This window comes from Diadema antillarum, unplaced genomic scaffold (assembly GCF_040938485.1).
Source record: "Diadema antillarum isolate AM-2024a unplaced genomic scaffold, OU_Dant_1.0 seq00002410_RagTag, whole genome shotgun sequence".
Classification (NCBI taxonomy): domain Eukaryota; kingdom Metazoa; phylum Echinodermata; class Echinoidea; order Diadematoida; family Diadematidae; genus Diadema; species Diadema antillarum.
Window position 1 is genome coordinate 154,696 of NW_027273021.1, and position 11,231 is coordinate 165,926.

Below are 11,231 nucleotides of genomic sequence, written 5' to 3' on the forward strand. Positions count from 1 at the left end.
TGAGGGGGGGGGGGAGGGCGGAGGTTTTGGACCTTGGGATAGGGTTTGGGTTTCAAAGAATACATTATTAGTCAGTAGTGCAGTTAGAGGGGACATTTGTTGTTGTTGAGATGTACTCTGATAAATACTTCTTGTATACTGGCTTTTTTTTCTTTTTTTTTACGGGAGGGGGTGGAATGAATACGCATTTGCCACAATTATATTTTTTAGTTTGTATGTAGAATAATCCAATTCAATTCAAATTCAGTTCAATTCAATAATCCACCTGGTGTACACGCTTAATTCAAAATTGTACTGTTTCTTTTCTTTTATGTTCAACTACTCCCTGATGTACTTCCTTAAGTTGGTTGGAGAGGCCCAAGGGTCATAGTGATTTTGATCGCTTTTTTCAACCCGGCTCCTTAGGGAAGCTCAACAGGGAAAGCCTGACACTTTGTTTTCTTGTGTTTTGTTTGTTTATTTTGTTTCTCTGTTATCACTTGTATTGCTTTGCAAATGCCGAATAAATAATAATAACAATAATAATAAGAGATATTCTCGCCCGGTTGTTTCCGCACATAGCATTGTTAATTTAGGGCGGTGAGTTGGCTCAGTCGGTTGATAGCGCGTCTGCCTCAAGATCACGCGGCCCAGGTTCGAACCCGAGTCTGGACTGAGCAATGTTGTGTGTAAGCATACCGTCCCCTCTAACAAGAGGCAAAACACTCTGTCCCTCGGATAGGACATAAAATGGAGGTCCCGTGTATGAGAGAGTAACAGCTCATGCACTTAAAAGGTCCCGCTTCATTCATCCATCGCAAAGAGCAGGGCGTTTAACCCGGTGAAGTGGTCCCACCTCACATCCAATTGGACCCCATGGAATACCAGCTCAACGTAACTGAATATGGGCTATCCAGCTATCTCTCAGATGGAAAATGAACAAATATATATATATATAAAATTGCGCGATCTTTGCAAGTGGCGCGGTGCGGGTCATTGCTGTGCTCTTTTTTTTTCTTGCACTGAATATACTAACAGCAAGATATATCTGAGCACTGAAATCTATTACTACGAGTATTATTTCTACAAAGATACCGGGATGTTCGTCACTTTACTATACAAACTAATGTATGACAACTATACCCTGTATATAACAAGACAGATGAAGCTGAATAGGTACACTACTTAATATGTACAAATTAAGACAACGCTGTAAAATCAATGTGACTCGCGATGACACGACTCGCGTTTGAATATGACTGCCAATGCAATCATACTCAGAACAGTTGCCATCGCAGCAGTCTTTCAAAGAATTTAGTTTACTTCGTTGTTGTTCCCATCCTATCATAAACGAATGTGCTATACCGACTACGAAGTGATTATTTGAATGGTATGGGCATTTAGATTAGCAATTAGTATACGTGATTTTCTCCAGAGTAGGCCTACTTGTGTGCACTGTGTGTCCAAAGTGTAGAAAGAGATAGAAGAGAGTGAGAGGGAGAGGGAAAGTGAGGGAAGGAGAAGAGGTTATTGTTGGTACAGACAGAAAAAGGATTGTTGGATTGAGAAAATGAAAGAATATCAGAAACGGGGTGAAATAGACAGCGGAAGTAGAGGAAACGGGTATTCTTTTCCGTTCTATATTGTTTTTTTCTGCCTAACAAAACCTGCTAGTTCAGTAGCAGGGTTATTAATAAACCCATCGCCGCCCCAGAACATCATTGAAATAAACCTCCTGGAATCCAAAGAGGGACTCGAGGAAGAACTCAAGACTTATGCATATTGTCACATTACTTCTTCATGTTACTCACTGTTTCATTTGGAATAACAGAAATTCTAACGTCTTAATTTTCTGATAACTGATATGATATGTTCAATTTAGTTGCGTTCGACCTTTGCATAGGAGTTTGCCAAGCTATACTTTGATTGTAAGAAAAGTAAAAAGTAATACAAACTGTTGCTAAACGGTTTTCACCTGGAACGCCCAGCCGATCGGTGATATAGTATATGTGACGACTTACCGAAAATGAAATATCCCGTATTCATCTTGGTATATATCCGCTTGAACTTGGATGGATGTACGATGAGCACGTAGCGATTAATGCTGATTGCGGCCAGGGACATGACGGACCCGATGAACGTACACATGCTGATGAACCCGAGCACGATGCAGAGCGTATCGCTGAAAATCCACCTGCCGACCGCAATGGTCACCGTGGTGATCGGCATGCTGACAACGGACACGAGGAGGTCGGCCGCGCTGAGGCAGAGCACGAGGGCGTTGGACTCCGTCTTGAGCGAGCGATGCCGCAAGACGACCACCCACAGGAGCGTGTTCCCCGACACGGCCACCACTAAGATGACGATGAGGATCATCGCTTCGATCACGCGCTCGGCCAGGGGCGCCGGCTCGACGGGGGATTTGGTGGTTTGAGGCAGACCTGTGGAGAATTCGGACAGCCCTCCCTGCAAAGTATCCATGGTCAAGATTTCCCCCCATGACGTTGCATTCATCGTGGAAGATACATCAGTAGTCACACCTGAAATCATGGTAGCCGTTACGTTTAACGTTTGAGCAGATTCCGTTATGTTAATCCAATTCATGCTTGATACTGTTCGATCAACGTTACTGCCTTAGCTCCCGGTCAAAAAAACTTCGCTAATGCAGTTAAAGCATCCCACAGTACTGAAGGTTAGAAGAGTTCATTGCGAACGGAGAGTTGGGTCCCTCGACGATCATATCGATGGGCGAAGAGCGCCAGAGTTTCGTCTCCGTCAGATAATGGACAGAAAACCTCGCGAGCTGCGTGCGTACTGATGAGGGAGCCACCAACGGAATGAAAACGTCTGGCATGGGTAGCAGCTTTTCAATACAACTGCAACGTCCGCTGTAACGAGTGGGTACTATAATTATCTGTACTATCTCCCCAGCATGTTTCCTGTGTATATTGTCTCTATACAATGTGTATATAAAGGGTGAGGGAACCAGCATATCCAACGGTGTGCATTGAAGCCTTAATTGTGTTATGAGACAATTCATTAAGTGTATATATATATATATATATATATATATACTGATTGAAATTAATCTATGATCTGGAAGTCGGGGAAAGTTAGAGCTGAAACCCCTTCTCAATTCCCTTTATTCTATTTACAAATCAAAATATTAACGAAGGTTTAAATGAACCCTTCTATTCTTATTCTATGACGAAATTAATTCAGACATTCTTGGGGTATTACACATCTCCTAATCATTGCAATCGAAGTGTTACGATGTCGAGATATTTGTTTGTTTGTTTGTTCGGTTGTTTGTTTGACTGTTTGTCCGGTTTTTTGTTTGTTTTCGGCTGTTCTTCATAAGCGATCTATTAGCACTGTCCTGCCGAAGGTAATTTACAAAAAAAAAAATGGTCCGGTAACACGAAGATACAAAAAATATGATTATGATTAATATTAATCCAACGTAGATTGATACATACATACGTCATGAATGAATAAATTGAAGAATTGATTACATAAATCAATAAATTAATTACATTAATCAATAAATGAGGGAATGAAAATAATCAAAGCAATCGTCTGGTGTTTCAAGACTATTCATGTTTTAACTTTGCTAAAGGGTCTGCTGCAGGCTGTAATATAGTTGGACATTGTTTTTTTTTTTTCATCTGAGATCCAGGAAGTAGGGCAGATAGATCTCGATCAAACGAAGGTATACGTTTCTTTTTCCTAACGACGCAGGAAGTATAGGGTGGAAATTGACATCCGATCTTTCTACGTTTTTGACGCTATTCTATCAAGTTTTTGCTTTTTTGCTACCTTTTGGATTTTTTTTTTTTTTTTTGGGGGGGGGGGAGGATTGGTTCTTCCGATCTGTCCATAGTCCGTCTGTTGCTAAAAGCGCAGATTCAGGCCGTGTTCTGGTTGATGGCTTTGATGAATAAACAGAGAGCAAAAGCAGAAGAAGAGAATGGGATCGGTTTGATCAAGATGAGAGTGCTGGGAAATTTCAAAAGATTAGTCTGTTTGCTCGAAGCGACTACAATTGTACTATTGCAAATCAAAGGAGGCGATTTTTATATAACTTCTGCCATTCCATTCATTTCGTTTTACTCTAGTCATGCATAAAAGCCAGCCAGACCATGACATTTAATTGTACCTAAATCATCTATGTATCACATAGGCATAATATTATTCATACGGAAGTCGTTGGCTCCAAACATTAAGCAGTTTCGATTTTGCGCACATAGATTATATCAACTCATGCCAATAACTTCATGATCAGGATGAATCGCATTTTTGAACTACATGTACTGAAAGGTCATGCCTTGCTTTTGATATACAAATGTATTATACAGCTGTAGAATTAGAAGTGTTTGATGGCAAAACGAGTTAAATTTTGTTAAGTTTTTTTCGCATCGTTCGCGTTTGACGACGATAGCTGCAAATTTTCGATATCGATCAGTGAGTTTGTGATTCCATTGGAAATTTCAGCATTTTTCCTGTATGTGAGATGAATTTCAAAGAATTTCAGTGGCGAAATGTGATTCAAATATGCGCAAACATTAACTATGACGAGGTGCGGGTCACCCAAGTATACATGACGTATATTACACGGAAGTTCCTGACCGAGTTACTGTATCAGGTAACACATAATTCAGTTCACCCTCTATACTTTTCAGTCCTATATATCTCCACAGGCGATACTCCGACTGACGGATATTGCACTTTGTTTGACCTTTTTATTTATTTTTTATTTATGTATTTTCTTTTTACATTGGTAGGTTATCCCTTCAATTGCTTCACGGTATCATATCGCTACGAAAATTCTGGGTAATAAGTGACGTATGCACAATAATTAAGTGTGCCATGACCCTGGTACATTGTACGACTGAAAGAATAGAAATAGAAAGGAAATATGCTTGAATCGCCTTTGATATACCCACATAATGATGGTTGAAAAGATTACGACCTTATCGCAGTTAGTATTTTCTAGTTTGTTTGTTTGATTGTTTGTTCTTTTACGAATCGGTTATATTAACTTTGTGTTATAGTTTGCATATTTTGTATTCTTTCTACTAGTGAACGCATTCATTACCATTTTCTTCTTAAATACTGGCGGTCAACATTGCGAAGCAAAATTAGGATATTTTCCCCTCTTTGGTTTGTTTGTTTCTACACAAATTCTATTCATATATCTTTATAAAAGCAAAGAAACAAACAAACACGCAGCGATTATAATAGGTAACCTTGGTTACAACCCTATCCAGCGTGAATATTTCTTAGCATTAAAACCATTAGCACGTCTATTTATGATGGTACTGCAATAATGTTGAATAATACTGAGTATTGACAATTTAGATGCCTTGTTTTTTTTTTTATTGAGAACAAAACATCAAATCTGAAAACTCATCTGTGAATAGCGTGTGGTGCTGATGCTTGCTATTTTGGCTACATGTATATCATTGCTCTTATATACCTGTATACATATGTCATCACATGCAGTATGATATTACTGGTGACGGTATAATGACACATGCAATATTGATTCAGCCATAACATTGCTGTCATGGTAATTATCACGTACTCCTAATGGAATCTAATTACAGTAATGATCAGGATAATTCATTAATGAGAAAGCCTCTCAAGGTAAAATGAAAACTAACGGAAAATGCATCGCAAACCTGCACTTCTATATGTTGAGAATAGCAACTCATTACTCTCTGGGGTAGTTTTGGAAACATTATATAATTTTGGCGTTTGGAAGGCGATATATTTCCTTTATACATAACAATGTCATCTTCTTTCAAAGGCCTTTCGTCGTTGTGGGTTGTTATTTTGCTTTTCTTTGTGTTGCGTTTATTCATCTATTTGTTTGTTTGTTGCGTAAGTGTTGTGATAGGTAAACCCCTTTCATTCACCGTGGATGGCCATCATTTAGTGTGTGCGTGTCAGTGTGTGTGTGTGCGTGTGTCAATTACAGAACGTCACCTGCGGTGAAACACATGGGGAACCCCCTCATAATCATTTATCTACCCAAATTATGCGATTTCATTGCGTTACGACGAACTCCCGATGCATCCAGTCAGTGAGACTTGCCTGCATATTATTATCACCATAGGCTCGAACTGCAGTGCCCATAGGTAGTACCTTGGGAAAGGAATGTAACAGAATACCACCTGATTCGTAATCGAATCAGGTGGTATCCTTTATCCCAATGTTTCTTAATCCGAAAATGAGTTGAGGTTCGTTATTCCGAAGGTGTGTTATATAAAATCCCAAAGCGAAATAAGGTTCGAAAATTCTTTAATTCGAGCATGAAATAGATTCATTATTCCGAAAATTCGTTGGTCCAGAAATGAAAAGAAGGTTCGTCATAACGAAATTTTGGAACTAGGAACTTTTTTTTTCATCTTCGCATGAACAAATTATCTGAATAACGAACCTTCGGAATGACGAATAGTGCTATGGTGTCCCAAACGTCAAGGGGCTCGATCCTCTTCTCGTTGGCCGACTGTCAGACTGCAGAGGTATAGCTATTGTCATCAGTCAGCTAAAGTGACTATACCACGGAAAACAAAGTAGGATGATGTACTGCGCTGAGACAGTACAGTACAGTTCCTTATTCAGAAGATTCGTTATTCCGAAGGTTCATTACCAGTTAATCGGAAGCGGGGGAAAAATGTTGCTATTGGCATGAATGGAGGTTCGTTAATCTTTTCATTTTCGAATTAACGAACCTTAGCCGTGGTCCATTTTTCTTTCTTTTTGATTTATAATAATGCTTGACCCGCAATGATTGTTTCTTTGTTCGTATGTTTGTTTCATTTTTGGTTGGATGGCTGGATAGCCCATATTCAGGTACACTAGCTTGTCTTCCATATGAGGTCCAGTTATACAGATGACGGGACCACGTTACCAAGTTAGTCTCACTTCCCTGGTTAGACACCCTGCTCTTTGCGACGAATGAATGAAGCGGTATCTTTTACGTGCATGAGTAGTTACTCTCTCACACACCATGCACACGGAACCTCCATTTAATGTCCTATCCGAGGGACAGAGTGTTATGCCTCTTACTATAGAGGGGACGGTATGATTACATACAACATTGCTCAGATAGACTCGGGAATCGAACCGGTGTCCTTTTAATCTGGAGGCAGACGCGCTGCCATACAGCCAAAATGACCGCAGCACCAGTTGATGATCGTAATGACAATTTTAGTCATCACCGGGCGATCCGCATTATGTCTGTGTAAATGCATCTGTTGTCTACGATGAGTGGTGAACTATAGAACTCGTATATTTTGATTTTGAGTGATGATATGCACGCAAATTTACACATAATAGAGACACAATATACATAAATGCGAATTAATTCACTTCGAGAAACCAGAGTTTCGAAGTTCACGACGAGTCAGCAAAAATACAACCTTAGCTTTCAGCATGTCTTCTCCATTTCTGATAATTATGATTTTAATCTAGTATCATCAGAAATTTGATTCACAGCAGTTTCTTCGAGATCGTCACACCGTTGTATTGATATTGTGGTAGTATGTGTTTGTAAATGTTTTGTACTATTGGAAATGAAATGAAGTTCTTTTCAATACAATCAGGGTGAAAGATTCGATCATCTTCAAACAACGTTTGGCATCAAACAAAACTTTGACTTTTATGATTGAAAATAATTCCGGGTCATGGGCCGTTCAAGGAAACTGAACTAATGAAGTCCAATGCCAGGAACCAGTTGACGCATAATGAAAATGTCCATATGGCATGGGACCAATTACTCGCTCAACCCAAGTTTAGTTTTCTTTTGCAAATCCTTGATATTATGGACTGGTCACTGTATTAGTAGCTTCCGGTTTTGTCATTGGCACTTCATGACATTGTGTATGGTATTCTTGTATATCAGTTTTGTTGTTTGATTGGATGTTGTCTATACTATTTGTTTCTCTTTCTGAAATGAAATATGCCTTTTCAACGCAGAGAAAACAACTAATAGAGAGCTTTTCTTTTTTTTTCAAAATGTGTTATTCACTGCGCATTTCGTTAAAAATAATGATTCAGGTCATCTATTAAAGCAGGGAGGTGGAAAATCCAACCTCTGTTATCTATCTATCTATCTATCTATCTATCTATCTGTCTATCTATCTATCTTCTATCTACCTACCTACCTATCTATCTATCGATCGATCTATCTATCTATCTATCTATCTATCTATCTATCTATCTATCTATCATCTAACTACTTCTATCCACTAGTACCTGCCTATCTATGGCTATCATAAATTCATATCCATGGCATGTCACAATATACTATAAGATAATCGCAATAAAGTACACAGAGATGTAGAAGATGACAAATTTAGATATCTGACTTTCTTTTAACCGAACAAAGTGCAGACTCGTGTTAAAGGTTGACGACTTTGAAAATGAATATAACAATAACAATAACAATAACAGTAACAATAAAGGACATTTATATTGCGCAGCTACTATAATAATAATACTCTACTGTGCATTACAAAATGACATGCATACAAGAAATTCAAACAAAAAATACATTACTTCAAGAGATGACTTTTTAACCTGGCCTCAAACTCATTTTTGTAACTGCTTGCCTTACAAACAAAGGGAGATTATGCCATATTTGGTGCAGCGTACAAAAATGCCCTGACACCAGGAGTAACTTTTGATTTCCCCGATGGATATTTCAATAATGTTTGATCCCGTGAACTTCGAAGGTGATAAAATGTTTGAAATGATATTTTTAACTCTACAAGTTCCTGTATGTACACTGGTGCTGTACCATGAATAGCTCTATATACAATTCGCAAGTCATACGGCCCACGAACTAAACACCAAGTAAAACAGGCCCACTAGCTATAAACACTACTAAGAAAAACATGCCCACTAGCTATAAACACTACTAAGAAAAACATGCCCACTAGCTATAAACAATATAAGAAAAATACCGTTTATAATGTTTACTTCCCTTTCGTTCTAGTTTAAGAACATGCGTTTCTTCTCTCTCTTGTGGTCTCCCTCCCTCTCTGTCTTTCTCTGTCTTCTTCCTTCTTTTCTTATGTCTCTGTAGCATTCTCTTTCCTGAATTCACGACACCCACGAGTCATACAGCTCACGAGTCATACAACCCACGAGTTTATTCAGCCCACGAGTTATAGGGTCATATACGAGTCATATACATCCATATTTAGTCTCAGGATGAGCATTCTCGAGCCTATTTTCTTAGTGTTTATAGCTAGTGGGCCTATTTTTACACGGTGTCTTATAGCTCGTGGGCTGTATGACTCGTGGGCGGCATGACTCGTGGGTGTCCAGCTCGTGGGATGATCCCAATCTCCCCTCGTCTCTTCTTCTCTATCCGTCCATAATGGCAGCGGAGAAAAACCAAACGAATCATATGACGGAATGTTAATGATTATGCTTTTGATTTACATTATACCATAAATCGCAAAGAGAAACAGATAAAGTTCAAAGCGGATTGGCTTGTTCTCGGAACCAGAATAATTGAGTCGTGAATGTTGACCTTGTGTCTACAATAAACCTCAGAAGACTCCTTTCAGCGGAAACGTTTATGTTTCCTGCACGCTAAACGTAGATTTGAGAAATATATTTTTAGAACTTGTAAATTCCTTTGTTCCTTCCTTTTTATCTACAAAGATCAGGACCTAAGTCCTGAATCAAGCTTCACGCCATCTGAATAACATTTCGCATCCACCGGTGCAGATAAAGAAAGTGAACAAAGTTTCCTGCGAATGTAGATGCATTTGCAGTGTTCCCAGGCAGTGTTCATGGAAAAATAAACATATTGAAGAGTGTTGGTTGTTTCATCATAACAAAAGGTAATTCGTCATCACAAAAGCCATGTTGATGTCGGAAAAGCTTTTTTTCTTTTTCTTTTTTTTTTTGAGGGGGGGGGGGTGGTTGGCAGATATGAATTTTGCAGATGCTAAGCTTTAAATATTGATGCATAGTTCGCCCGACCTCATTACAAGGAAAACCCTTTTAAAGAGAATAAAAAGTTAGGGAACTGTAAAGGCTGTATTGTCAAAGTCGGCTCTTCTCGCATTCGTCTTCCTTTGATGATCTCCGATATACATAATATAATACGGGTAACGTGATGGCGCACCAAAATTTTATACTATCTCTAACTTATTTAGAGCGGTCGCAGGCACTCTATAGATATGCGTTACCATTGTAGTGGATAAAAGCTATGAAATACAAGCATGCGCAGTTTCAGTTGCAATCACACGTTATATTGAATATGATTTTCACATGAGGAGGCTACCCGGTATGCTTAATAAAAAATCACATTATTTTCTTTCAGTTTGTATAATTTCTACCCCTCTCTGTTTGGCTCTCAGAGACGGTTATCGAGGCCAACTCGCTATAATTCAATTTAGTAAATGGATGGATGGATGTCCATTATTATGTCTGGTCGGTTGCTATGGGAGATGCTATTGTTGAGAAGATGTAATGTGATGGTCTCAAGGTTATTTTATTCCCCTCACGAGAAGACATATAGCAATCGAAAAATTCTTCATTAAAGTTGGAATCAACGCACTCCCCATTTTTTTCAGGATTCGCTGGCATTGGCTGGTGCGACAGACCCAGTTCGCTTCACACGGCAATCGATGGCGATGGTCCAGAAGCAATTAAACCCATGCCGACTGCCCATTATGGGGTAAGATGGAAGTTAATGGCACAAAGTACTCCGTTCACTTCCGGTCGACCTGGGGTAAAGCAGTAAGCCAGTTCGTAATTAGCTCATGTGCAGGGTACAAATGACGTCTCTATTTTCTTAGTTGGTTAGGCACTTCACTCATATTCAAAGCAACATAATGCGTACCGGTAAGTTTGCCCGGCCTAAAAATTTATGGAATTAGTGCTAAGCAAGAAATGATCTTGCATAGCGAGACCAGCTGACCAGAATGGCCCTTCCAACAGCCCTCGGGGGGAAACATCCATTATGTTCTTTGTTTTGTATTGAATGTATTAAAACATGTTCATATTCGTATATTGCCAAATACCAGGTTTGCAGTCAGGTGGATGTAATAGCAAGTATCATGTACAAGGATTGCATAAATAACTTTATATGACAGATGCTTATCTCCGTCAATTCAAAAACGATCATGTGTTTTGGTACCAATGAACTTTTTCTGCTCATGCGCAAAGTAGAGCTACGAACTGGCTTATTCTGTTGACGATGAACCCTCTGACCCGACTCA

The 11,231-nt window shown here is 39.1% G+C and overlaps 1 protein-coding gene across 1 annotated transcript in view; it reads right to left on the reverse strand.

The window, feature by feature from the left end:
- The window catches only part of LOC139714759 (alpha-2B adrenergic receptor-like), a 91,394-nt gene extending 88,698 nt beyond the window's left edge, over positions 1–2,696 (reverse strand). Inside the window, exon 1 of the mRNA XM_071626425.1 lies at positions 2,001–2,696. Coding sequence (XP_071482526.1) covers positions 2,001–2,583 — 583 coding nt within the window. The 5' untranslated portion in view covers positions 2,584–2,696. The remainder of the gene's footprint in view (positions 1–2,000) is intronic.
- Between the last annotated feature and the right edge of the window lie 8,535 nt (positions 2,697–11,231).